The sequence below is a fragment of the Cucurbita pepo genome, chromosome 9 (genome assembly GCF_057944985.1).
Source record: "Cucurbita pepo subsp. pepo isolate OVF chromosome 9, ASM5794498v1, whole genome shotgun sequence".
In the NCBI taxonomy this organism is placed as follows: domain Eukaryota; kingdom Viridiplantae; phylum Streptophyta; class Magnoliopsida; order Cucurbitales; family Cucurbitaceae; genus Cucurbita; species Cucurbita pepo.
Genome location: NC_141806.1, coordinates 1,047,082 through 1,059,573, shown reverse-complemented (window position 1 = coordinate 1,059,573; position 12,492 = coordinate 1,047,082). Strand labels below are relative to the sequence as shown.

The following is a 12,492-nucleotide window of genomic DNA, read 5'->3' as shown; positions in this document are numbered from 1 at the left end:
AAGAATTTGACAAACTTGATGTGGTGTAAAGCATTCCCTTTTATTTTATTTTATTATTATTATTTTTTTTTTTTTACAAAATTTTATTTTTATATATTTTGGGTCGGCTCTAATGATTCTCATTTTTTAATCATTTTTTCTTCGAATTAATTCTTTTCTTTTTGCTAATTATTTTTTATTTTAATTAAAAAAAATTAAGTATTTTAGTAATAACTTGTCGATTTTTCATTTTTTTAGATTTTAATTATACTCTTAAACTTTAAATTTTTTTTATTATATTCTTGAATTTTAAAATTATTAATTTTTTTTTTGTTTAAAATTAAATAAAATAAAATCGATGTAATATAATTCGAAAATAGAAACTGAAAAAATAATTATAAAAAATATATATTTTCACTTTTTTATATAAAATTATATATATATATATATATTTCATTCATAGAGAAAAGTAAGAGAAGAAGAGAATATAATTTTTTTATTTCGATTTTCTTCGTAATATTTCATTAATTTAACATTTTAGAAAATATTAAAATTATGAATTGACAATTTTCATATATGAAAGTATGAATAATTACATTATAAATTAATCTTTTTTTTCTTATTTCTAAAAAAATAAATTTGTTAAGAACTATAATATATAATTAATTATTTAAATGAATAGCCGTTTGGATTGTCCTAAGAACACCCGGGGACCACATTTGTCGGTACCATAAAGTTATTATTATTTTATATAAAAATATATTTATATTATTATAAAGAAAACCTTACACTACAAGACTATAACTAATTTAATAAAAATTTACACATTTCAGGCTAACCATTTGTAACTGTACGTGTGAAATTATCGACCGGGTCGAAAGCCACCGAGAATAAAAGCTTACAGATCGAGAAACGAATTTAAAAAACGTCGATTGACTTTGAGAAGCCAACTGCCACGAGTATCGATTAAGCTTAAAGGCCACATAGTAAACTCCCATAGGGTAAGTCACGATCATAACCCCACGAGGATCAGTTAACGACATAATTATTGTTCCATACGGGCCGGTCGACGGTTGAGAATGCTAAAATTTGATATTTGCTCATAATCACTCGATCAAGTAATAGTTTAACATTATAATGTTTATCATACTTAATGTCCCAGAATCTGTGACGATGTTTTATAAACTATCCTATAGTACGACAAGTAGATACAAAAGTACGTCCACAACACTTATTTCTTGTTCTCGATACTTGCCATCGGGCTCAATTATTGACTTGAACATCATAGATCTCAAATTACACATATAGGTCGTGTCATCGTCCAAAGCTATATCTCCCTTCTATCACACATTTTTAAACGATCATGATCATATTTCTAAATACATCGAGCAAGTTATATAAGATGAAACGTTTCAAACGTTCCCGATGACTCGTTATAGCTAGTTATAGACGATTTAAATTTCTACGCTCCATAAATTCTCTCTTAGGCACAAATAGTGTGGACCAATGAAATTTATTTTATAAAATTGAATTATTGGCGATGTTTTTAAAAACTTACCAAGATTTGCATCATTTTAGTAAGAATTTATGTCGGGTTTAAATTTTGAAATAATTGTAGCTCTATAATGACACGTAAAATTTAAATTTTAAGAAAATTAATAAATTGGGTATAATGCATAAAATTTAAATTTCACGAATACGAAGTCAAGCCTATTATATAGTCTATAACCTAATAAGTTACGTAGACTATATATAAGCTTCCAAAACTTTAATTAATCGAGATATTTTTATAAAATTTAATGTATTTATGTCACGGGTATAGCGTCCAATAAATTATAACCATATTATAAAGTTTCAATTAATAAATTATAACAAGAAAAAGAAAAATAAAATTTTTTGAAATTATTTGGGAAAAACAATTATTTTAGATAGACAGGTGTGGAACAGTCAATAACCAAAATATTGAAGTTTTTAAGAAGAAACAATTAAAAGTTTGACCAGCCACGTGGAGTTGACTGGCTTCAATTTTGTACGTATTTGAGGAAATTAAGAATTAAAGGTCAAATTATGTCCCAAAAAAATAATGTCCGTTGGATTAAGTCTGAGATTAGTGAAGAATCCTTCATTTAACATTAATCATGATTAACTTCTTCTTAAATCCTCCTAACTACATTAGACGTTGAATAACGTGAACGAATTGAACAAGCTTGGTTTGGTTAGTAGTGTCCACCCTTTATCATGGAGGCTCGTCAGCCCATAAATTCTTGAGAACAGGTCGACAAGTCAAACGACGTAGAACTTTAACGAACATCTTCTTCTGTCGTTTATTTATACTCATTTGAACCTTTGTGACACCCGAGTAAATAAAAGGTATATAAATGAATCGAGAGGTGTAGAGGTCATTAGGTGTCGAATCGGGATTATAAATCTTGATTCAAATCTTTGAGATGGGTCGGGATTATATTAATGGATAAAAGAGAAAGAAAAAAAACCCCACAAAATAAAGTTTATGAAAGGGAAATTATTTGGTGGAAGTTCATTAGTTGGAAATTTGAAGGTTGGTAGAAGACAGCTAAAATATGTCATCAGCCATGTGCTATCCAAATATATCTTTTTATTTTATTTTTATTTTTATAACCATAGAATATACTTCAACTGTATGTGGGCTCCTTTCTTTAACAATTTTTTTTATTTTATTTTTTTAAATATTTAATGCATTATTTAATTTTTTTTCGTGGGATTTTATAAGTTCATATGTGATTACGTCTTCTAATAAGCTCTTCAGATTGAGTTGTAGAGTTAAATCGAAATTCAAACTACAAACGAGTTGTAGGGTTTAATCGAACTATAAAGTATAAATGGTGGAACGAGTTGTAGGGTTTAATCGAACTGTAAAGTACAAATGATGCAACGAGTTGTAGAGTAGAATCGAACTGCAAACTATAAACAGTGAACGAGTTGTAGGGTTTAATCGAACTGTAAAGTATAAATGGTGGAACGAGTTGTAGGGTTTAATCGAACTGTAAAGTACAAATGATGCAACGAGTTGTAGAGTAGAATCGAACTGCAAACTATAAACAGTGGAACGAGTTGTAGGGTTTAATCGAACTGTAAAGTATAAATGGTGGAACCAGTTGTAGGGTTGAATCAAACTGCAAACTACAAATGATGCAACAAGTTGTAGGGTACAATCGAACTACAAACTACAAACAGTGGAACGAGTTGTAGGGTTGAATCAAACTATAAACTACAAACAGTGGAACGAGTTGTAGGGTTTAATCGAACTGTAAAGTATGAAAGATGGAAGTATTAATCATTTTTTGTCAGTTGTAGGGTTGAATCAAATTTTAAAGTATGAACGATGGAACGAGATGTGGGGTTAAATCAAACTGCAAACTACGAATGATGCAACGAGTTGTATGGTTGAATCGAACTATAAAATATGAATGGTGGAACGAGTTGTAGGATTGAATCAAACTGAAAACTACGAACGATGCAACGAGTTGTAGGGTTGAACCAAACTGCAAACTATGAATGATGCAACGAGTTGTAGGGTTGAATCAAACTGCAAACTACGAACGATGAAACAAGTTGTAGGGTTGAATCCAACTATAAACTACGAACGGTACAACGAGTTGTAGGGTTGAATCAAACTACAAACTACAAATGATATATCAAGCTGCAAACGATGGAACGAGTTGTAAAGTAGAACGGGATGCAAATTATTCTCCTTTAATACCCAAAAAGATTGACATGGAAGAGACATAGAATCATAATATAGAAATGTGTGAAGCAGAGATATTGAAGAAATAAACAACGAAAAGAAAGGGAGATAGCGGCAAAGGCCAAAAAGAGGGGGGAGGTGATGCTTAGTTGCACATGGCTATGGAAAATTCATTAGCCAAAAGAGCAGCAACCGCCTTGCCCCACTTGGATATCTCACTACCAAAGCCTCCAAAACCACACGTTTTGGTCCCTCAAACCACCCTTTAATGCTTACAAAAACAACCTCTTTTTATTTTTTCTTCTTCTTTTTCAAGTCTCCTTTTTGAACCCCAGTGGTTTTAGGCCCCAATGTCCCTCAAAATTGCTATATATTGCCTTCAAAACTCTCACATTTTGCTCACTCATCTGCCTTACATTATTTCTTCTGGTAATCATCTTGCCTTCTCTCTCTCTCTTTGTAGTGAACATGGGCAATAATGTTCGTTTGAAAATGGGAAAAAACTGAAGTAGAAGATTTGCTGAATGAAATTTGAACTCTCTTTTGCAGGAATGGGTTCTGTTCTTTTGTTTTTGGCAGGCTTCTATGCCATAGTTTCATCTGCTGATGCCTATGCAGGTGGAGGGTGGAGGGGCGCTCAAGCTACCTTCTATGGTGGGAGTGATGCTTCTGGGACAATGGGTATGCTCCAAAACAGCCATTACTTAATAGTTAGTTCTCTGAGGACTTTTTACAAACAGTTGGCGGGCAATGTGAAACATGGCTGAAATTTTGTGCAGGTGGGGCTTGTGGGTATGGCAACTTGTACAGTCAAGGCTATGGAACAAACACGGCTGCTTTGAGTACGGCTCTGTTTAACAATGGGTTGAGCTGTGGTTCTTGCTATGAGATTAGGTGCACCAGTGGCCGTAAATGGTGCCTACCAGGCTCCATTGTGGTCACAGCCACCAATTTCTGCCCTCCAAATAGTGCCCTCCCCAACAACGCTGGAGGGTGGTGCAATCCTCCATTGCAGCACTTTGATCTCTCTCAGCCTGTCTACCAACACATTGCTCAGTACAAAGCAGGAATTGTGCAGGTTGCCTACAGAAGGTAAGCCATGAAAACAGAGTTTTAAAGTGCAGGGGGTGTGTTTTACCGAGGTATTTTGTAACGACCGAAGCCCACTTCTATCCGATAGTGTCCTCGTTGGGCTTTTACTCCAAGTTTTTAAAAAGCTTATGTTAGTTCCACATCTCTTATAAAAAATGTCTCGTTCTTCTCTAAACGTGGGATTTCACAATCCTCACAATCCACCCCCTTTGAGGCCGAGGTTCTCGTTGGATTTCGTTCCTTTCTCCAATCGATGTGGGACCCCCACCAAATCCCCCTTTAGGGACTCCCACACAATCTTCGAGGCTCAGTCTCCTCGCTGACACATCTTCTGATGTCTAGTTCTGATACCATTTGTAACAACTCAAGCTCACCGCTAACAAATATTGTTTTCTTTGGGCTTTCCCTTTCAGATTTTTCCTCTAAATTTTTAAAACTCATCCGCGGGAAAGAGTTCCCGAGGTTTTCATACCTTTTATAAACGGTGTTCTGTTCTCTCTCACATTTAACTTAACAGGTTTGGTGGGGTTTGTTTGTTTTTGTAGGGTACCCTGCAGGAGAAGGGGAGGGATAAGGTTCACCATCAATGGCCACTCCTACTTCAACTTGGTGCTCATCACAAACGTGGGTGGTGCTGGTGATGTTCATGCAGTTTCCATCAAAGGTTCAAGAACTGGTTGGCAAGCAATGTCAAGGAATTGGGGACAGAACTGGCAGAGCAACAGCTACCTGAATGGCCAAAGCCTGTCCTTCAAGGTCACCACCGGCGACGGTCGGACAGTCATTTCCAACAACGTTGTCCCAGCCCGCTGGTCCTTTGGACAGACGTACAGTGGTGCTCAATTCTAATTCATTACCTTCTCTAGATAAAATAAGCTTATGACTTTTCTTATTCTTTCTTCTTTTAGTTTACCTTAAAGTATACTGAGTAGTAGATATATAGGAGTGCTTGAGTCAAAAAATGAGGAAAGGGCTTGTTTTGGGAGGCTCTTTTTTATCATTTTGATATGTAATAGTCCAGCCCATCGCTGGTAGATATCGTCCGCTTTGACCTGTTACGTATTGTCGTCAGTCTCACGGTTATAAAACGCGTGTACTAGGAACAGGTTTCCACCCCCTTATAAGGAATGCTTTGTTCCTCTCTTCAACGGACGTGGAGTCTATTTAAATTGCAGCATTGAATGGGTGCTCAACTGGCAACTTATTGTGATTTTTTACCCTGACTTTTGCTCTAATAAAGCAAAAGTTGGCAGAGGTGGGCTTTAACCACCCGCCTGCATCTTAGTTGTAACCATTGTGAGTTCATTGTAATCATTAACCAGCTTTGGGCTGGGCTACTTGTGTTTTATTGTATTATTGGTTGCTGAAAGTGTAAATTTTCAGTTTCCTCAAGTAATGAAAGTTCTGTTACTCTGTTTATTTGTATTAATGCATTCAGTCTGCCTTCCTCTGTTATTCTTTCTTCACAACTGCCCCAAAATAAAATTTCAAGTCACCTTGTCTATTGCTATGAATGTCTCTAAACTCGAGCCAATTGTTTGGTATCATAGCCATGGACCTTTTCGTGTAATAGAACTTGTATAACTTCGGGAGTGATATCATTGTTGTAAGTTTCAAGTATCCCTATGCATGTATTGTCATTTATTTTGGTTCATAATTCTCATTTATTTAATATCTAGCATTGTTTTTGTTTTGAGACGTGGAGTCATTATAAGAGAGATACTTTGTAGCGTGAGAGATACAATTGTAAACACTTTGGTTACACTTAGTGATTGGCTACCTGGCTACCCCTCAATGTAGGAGAATTTCTTCTCTCCAAACCACGTAAATCTTTGTGTTTGTTTGTGGGTGGGTGAGTGCGATTGATCTTGTGCTTGCACTTCCGCTATAACAATTGGGTATCAAAACATTTTAGTTGTGGCATTAGAGTACAACAATCATCCAAAGAAACTTAGTATGCAAAGATAGTGTGGTAATTCAATAAAAGAAACGAAATCAAAAAATGTTTTGCTTATTGATGGGCTTCATCACATAGGACGGATAAGTTACAAAACATTTTGGATTTGTTTCAGCTAACTGGAGAGCTGAAGAAGACATTTAACTATAACTTGTATGCTATGATGTTGCTATGTTTATTTACAGCTCCATGTCAGCGGGAGCAAATGAAAGACAGTACCTTAGCTGCCAAAAAGATAGACAAGGATAAAGCAACAAACAACTCCTTGAAACATCATTTCATGGAGAGAGTAAGCACCGAGCCTCCTCCTTCGCCCGCCTGGTGACAGCCTCGAGAGGGTTGTAGTTCTGAAATTGTGTGTATATTAGGCTATAGGCTTCTTCTTGCTGTATTCTATGACACCTCCACAATCAACTTTTCCACCATTGCTATAACTGTATGTAATTCATAAGTTTCAGTCAGTTGCTGCAAGAAATGAAACACTCACTAGCTTTCCACAAAGTTCATATCCTTCACTCATTCACTAAGAAAGCAGAACAAACTTTTGATTCCTATCATACATCAGACAAGTTTTCAAGGATGATTCTGTAACAGTACACACAAAGCCTTGATTTTCCAAAATATGTGAATCGGCTAAGAAAGAAAAATTTGACGCATTAAGAGATTGAATGAAAGTAAGTGTTAGTTTTTAAATGCTCTAAACAAAAAATCGTCTTCAAAAACATTGTGCTGATGATAAAAGCAGTTTAAAAGGGCAAGCTTACTTATGGAAATAAGTGATCGTCTAGCAATGAAACAGCACAAGGGCCAGAAGAAGAAGCCCAATTGAGTTGGGCGGTGTCGTAGTTCCCATTAACACGATAATCTACAGGATTTACTGGTAGTTTCATCTCTGCTGCTGGTTGAAATCTCGGGTCATTAAAAAAGTTGACATTATAAGACATGTAGGAATTTTGCCCTCCTAGCTGGGGCCTTAGAGGTTCTGTTCTGGTTAGTTCAGGGAGGACGCCATTCTCGTGTCCAGAGTTCGAAATCTCGGGACTTCTACCCGTGCCGAAATAACCAGGGTAACTAGCAAAAGAGGAACTTGCAGAGCACTCCACATCCCTAAGAGAGAAAAGATAATATGTTCAATAGTAGTTTTCTGTAATATTATCACGTTACAAGCTCATTCATACAGTACTATAAACAATTATCTAGTTTCTTCCACTTCCTTGCACTGCTTTTAGTCTAATCACAAAGTTACACATAGTTGAGTTCATTCTTACCTATGGGGAGCGAAGTTGGGATCATCATGTAACACTATATTTTGAGCATCACTGGGAATCCAAGAGTAGTGTTGGAGTTGTTGAAGCTGTTGCTCAACACTCATATCGAAAGGAAGATGCATTCCATCCTGCATCTGCAATCAAAGTAATTTTACAAAATCTTTGAAGTAGAGAAAAACTACACCGAACTAAAAAGAGATATTAGTTGACAGGTCAGAACTTTTATTATATTCCTAATGCTCTCCCACCTCGCTTGTATGTGTGTAGCTTAGAACGAAAAGCCATAAGCGACCACAATACTAATGGGGTCAGGAAGAAACTTAAGCACGACTTCCTTTCTAATTTAATACCATCATTACTAAAAACCCACAAACTTGAGCTGATTGGTTAGGACTTTTATATATACTCTTGATAATATCCGAGCTAGTCGAGGCGTTCTTCACCTGATTAGCGAACTCTAGTGGCACTGGAGGGTGCTTCTGTAGATTTTCCTGCCAAAATAAATGAAATTTTTATTAGAAGTCTAAAATCCCAAATCCTTGTTTTTTATTTTCTATCGTATAAGATTCAAGCATACAAGAACGAAAACAGGAATGAAAATTAAATTGCTATGATTCGAAGGATTGTTCTCCAACACCAACCACAACAGAAATGAAGTGATTGATACCTTGTGCGCTCGAACTTGATTAAGCGATTCTCTCAACGAATCTTCCATTTGGGCCAAATGATCGACGTTGTTGATCTTTTCAGGATTACCCCAAAAGCTGCAGAGAATAAACAAGAAAATACAAAATTTGGGAACAGCAAAAAGTTGACTTAACAAACTAGATTCAAAACATTTGCGGCCATTGACCTTAATCTCTGATGTACTTCAGAAAGTTGAGTCCGTAAGAACTTTGCTTGGCCAGCCAAATCCTGCCATTATTGATCATCAACAACGAGTTCTAAACAAATCGTACATACCAATAAAGCTAGTCCAAAGGTGTGTGTACCTCAATCGTTTGGCTACTGAAACAAAACGAAAAACAAACGAAAATATATCAAAAGATTGTTGCGCAATTATGAACTCCATGAGGCTAAACAGAGTGTATTGTACCTTGTCCCAAGGAAATCTTGTATGTTGACATCGTGGTCCAATTTCTTAAAAGTCTTCCGCAGTGCCTAGAAGATTCAAAAGAAATTGACGAAACGCATAATGGGGATAAGTATGTATTGGAATTTTGATTTCTGTAAAAGGGGGAAAGAATCAAGTGAAATGGATTGTGAAATTACTTACTTCAAGGCTTTCCAATTTCCTGATCCAATCAGAGAGAACACATGTCAGTGGCCAATTATGAATCCTATCAAAAGTTGTATATTTGATGCTCAGATGAATTGCTCGACTATTATCACTATTTAAGTGATTCAAAACTATTTTCAAATCGTATAAAAAAGTGTTCTTTAAAAGGGATCGATGTTAAATTATATATTTTCCTTCCTTGTTTGAATGCCGAGTGGAAGGAAACGATAGCGCTACGCTCATATAAACTTCAATCACATATATAAGTCTTTAGATAATAATTATGATTATATTTAATATTTTTATATCCATTGAATCCATATCCCTTTGATAGACTTATTCTTAAAAATTGTTTTTGGATCCAATTTTAAAAACATTTTCATGTAATAAATTCTAAATTTTAAATTGCCTGTAAGAAAAAAAATAAAAACTTTGATAAACATGATGTAACAAAATTATTTTATTTTTGTTAAATTTAAATGCATAAAATTTAAATATATACCTTCTAGTACAAAATTGTTCATAAATTAACTAGTTGGTAATAAAAAATATTTTATGGTTCATTACTATATTATCTGACACCCTTTGACCAATTATATGGTTTAAGTTGGAATTTGATTTCAAAAAAATGTGTTACTAAACATAAAATCGAAAATACTAGAACACAAAATACAACTTTATTTTTCTCAAATAATTTGTTTTCAACACCTTTTTTTTTTTCACTAACTTAATTTCTTTAAACATTTAGATATCAATACATGAGGCATTTCATATTAACACACAATTGAAAATAAAATAAAATTTACAAAATCCATTAATTTTTTTAAGAACTCTTTTTGGTTGAACCCCCAACTTTTGGTCAATAATATATTGATGTCAATGTTGATATTATGATTTCAAATCAATAAAAATAGCTCAAAATTAAGTTAGAGTTATTATTTATATTTTTGTTAACTAGAATTTGAATATCCAAGTATTTTATATTTTATATTGAAATTAATAAATATAATTTATTTATATATTTATAAAAGATATTGAAAAAGATAAACCATGGTAGAAGAAATGTGCAGTCTAAATTATGGTACAAACTACAAGGTTTCGATCCTACCTTTTGGCTCTTTCCTGGGGAGTTTGTTGAGCAAACTTAGCGATCACTTCTTCAATGCTGCAAAAACAAGAAGGGAAAAAGAGAAGAATTCAAATTATGAATGTATTGAAGAACAACCAATTACAACCATTCTACCCATTCATCATCCAACAGTAAGTTAATCTCAACCATTCTACCCATTCATCATCCAATACTGAGTTAATCTCAACCATTCTACTCATTCATGATCCAACACTGAGTTAATCTCAACCATTCTACTCATTCACTAAGTTAATCTCATGCTCATTCACTAAGTTAATCTCAACCATTCTGCTCATTCACGATCCAATGCTAAGTTAATCTCAACCATTCTGCTCATTCACGATCCAATGCTAAGTTAATCTCAACCATTCTGCTCATTCACGATCCAATGCTAAGTTAATCTCAATCATTCTCTACTCATTCACGATGCAATGCTAAGTTAATCTCAACCATTCTCTACTCATTCACGATCCAATGCTAAGTTAATCTCAACCATTCTACTCATTCACGATCCAATGCTAAGTTAATCTCAACCATTCTACTCATTCACGATCCAATGCTAAGTTAATCTCAACCATTCTACTCATTCACGATCGAATGCTAAGTTAATCTCAACCATTCTACTCATTCATGATCCAGCACTAGGTTAATCTCATTACGGTAATGCAAATACATTATTCATGATCCAGATTTACTTGAAAAGAAAATGAAATTTCTTAAAACGGAAAAGCATACCTGCGCTTTCCAGAGCAGAGAGAAGGTTTTCCAGTCGGCGAAAACATGAGAAGAATAATATCAATATCGCATAAGATGGATAACTCATTAGCTTTCTTGATGATACCGTGCTTTCTTTTGGCGAAAGTTGCTTGGCGGCCATTTGTATTGTCCAGCCTCTTGATCTTGAGCTTTACTCTTCCCATTCTTCACAAACCATCATCCTTCTCTTCCTCTTCTCACTCTGCAATAAACATCCCTTTGGAATCGGCTTTTCGTTTCCACCACGAATTTCCAATTGCATTGTACCAAAACCCCCCCGCGATCTTCTTCCGATGGAGATAGGGTTTGTTGTATCTCTTTTCCGTTCTGTTACAAAATTGATGGGGTTCTGTTTACGAGATGCGATGAGCAAGAAGGTATTAACCACATGTTCATAATCATTTGCGGTGGAAAATTACCACCCGTTTTTAACCACTAAATTCTGTACGGTTACCAATTCATTTTATTTTAACAGCATACACATTTACCGTTGAGGCAATAAACTTTAGTTTTAACATTATTCAATTAAACACTTTGGGTGAATTATATAAACCTCTAATTCTTTCACTAAATTGTATTTTTATTTTTAATAGTTGCATCCAATTTCTAATTTTTATCTTATACAGATCGATCTAAGTTGGTCATGGTAATTCGAACTAATTGAATTAACTGTAGTGATTAAAAATTAGGGTTGATGAACACTCGATTAACTAGGGTTTGGTAAAAAAAAAAAAAACGGAGAACATTCATTTTTTAAGCATGCTAGTTGCCTGTACCAACCTCTCGATGTTCTCCCTCACCCTCTCCCACCTAATTTTCGAAATATCGATTGGAGCTAAGTCCACCGCACTTCTCTCTCCAACCAATGTGAGAATAGGGAATACTTTGTTGCCCTCTGTAACCAATGTACCAATGTGGTATTAAGGAATGTTTCGTTACCACTTCAACTAATCTGGGATCTTACAATCCGCCCTCTTAGGAGCCCAACGTTCTCACAACACCCTCAAATGTGAACAACTCAAGCCTACAACTGACAGATATTGTCCGCTTTGGCCCATTACGAATCACTGTCAGCCTCACGATTTTAAAACCCATCTACTGAATAGATGTTTCTACACCTTGAATGCTTCGTTCCCCTCTCTAACACATGAAACATATATATCAATAATATGTTGTACTATTCAAAATTACATTAGGTCAGAATGATCATCAAAATAATCTTTTCATTGACTTTAGTAATGGATCAACAATCGTCGAAGATATGCAAAATTTGTCGAGACTATGGAGATTATATATATATATATATAT

General features: G+C 34.8%; 2 protein-coding genes across 4 annotated transcripts; one reads left to right on the top strand and one right to left on the bottom strand.

Moving 5' to 3' along the window:
- Positions 1 to 3,866: 3,866 nt before the first annotated feature.
- Positions 3,867 to 6,224, top strand: LOC111802732 (expansin-A1). The gene is made up of 4 exons (XM_023687204.2): positions 3,867 to 4,132; positions 4,253 to 4,384; positions 4,483 to 4,795; positions 5,341 to 6,224. Exons 1-4 carry the CDS (start codon positions 4,054 to 4,056, stop codon positions 5,642 to 5,644), a joined length of 828 nt encoding a protein of 275 aa, XP_023542972.2. The 5' UTR covers positions 3,867 to 4,053; the 3' UTR covers positions 5,645 to 6,224.
- A 558-nt stretch (positions 6,225 to 6,782) lies between these two features.
- On the bottom strand, positions 6,783 to 11,556 carry AGL30 (AGAMOUS-like 30). 3 transcript variants are annotated; one of them, XM_023687198.2, is made up of 11 exons: positions 11,164 to 11,556; positions 10,408 to 10,464; positions 9,297 to 9,315; positions 9,117 to 9,181; positions 9,013 to 9,028; positions 8,874 to 8,935; positions 8,688 to 8,784; positions 8,464 to 8,511; positions 8,021 to 8,154; positions 7,517 to 7,859; positions 6,783 to 7,186 (listed from the first exon to the last, which is right to left on the bottom strand). In XM_023687198.2, exons 1-10 carry the CDS (start codon positions 11,346 to 11,348, stop codon positions 7,517 to 7,519), a joined length of 1,026 nt encoding a protein of 341 aa, XP_023542966.1. In that variant the 5' UTR covers positions 11,349 to 11,556; the 3' UTR covers positions 6,783 to 7,186. The 3 variants fall into 3 exon arrangements, with proteins under 3 accessions (XP_023542966.1, XP_023542969.1, XP_023542968.1); XM_023687201.2 differs by having other exon boundaries at positions 8,021 to 8,148; XM_023687200.2 differs by having other exon boundaries at positions 9,013 to 9,025.
- Between the last annotated feature and the right edge of the window lie 936 nt (positions 11,557 to 12,492).

Bases quoted from the DNA above. Each gene is read 5' to 3' on its own strand.
- LOC111802732 (XM_023687204.2), top strand. From the start codon at position 4,054: ATGTCCCTCAAAATTGCTATATATTGCCTTCAAAACTCTCACATTTTG. The intron at 4,385-4,482 runs GTATGCTCCAAA...AATTTTGTGCAG, and splicing joins TGATGCTTCTGGGACAATGG to GTGGGGCTTGTGGGTATGGC. The intron at 4,796-5,340 runs GTAAGCCATGAA...TTGTTTTTGTAG, and splicing joins GTGCAGGTTGCCTACAGAAG to GGTACCCTGCAGGAGAAGGG.
- AGL30 (XM_023687198.2), bottom strand. From the start codon at position 11,348: ATGGGAAGAGTAAAGCTCAAGATCAAGAGGCTGGACAATACAAATGGC. The intron at 8,512-8,687 runs GTATCAATCACT...TTATTTTGGCAG, and splicing joins ATCAAGTTCGAGCGCACAAG to GAAAATCTACAGAAGCACCC. The intron at 7,860-8,020 runs GTAAGAATGAAC...TTTCTCTCTTAG, and splicing joins CCCAACTTCGCTCCCCATAG to GGATGTGGAGTGCTCTGCAA.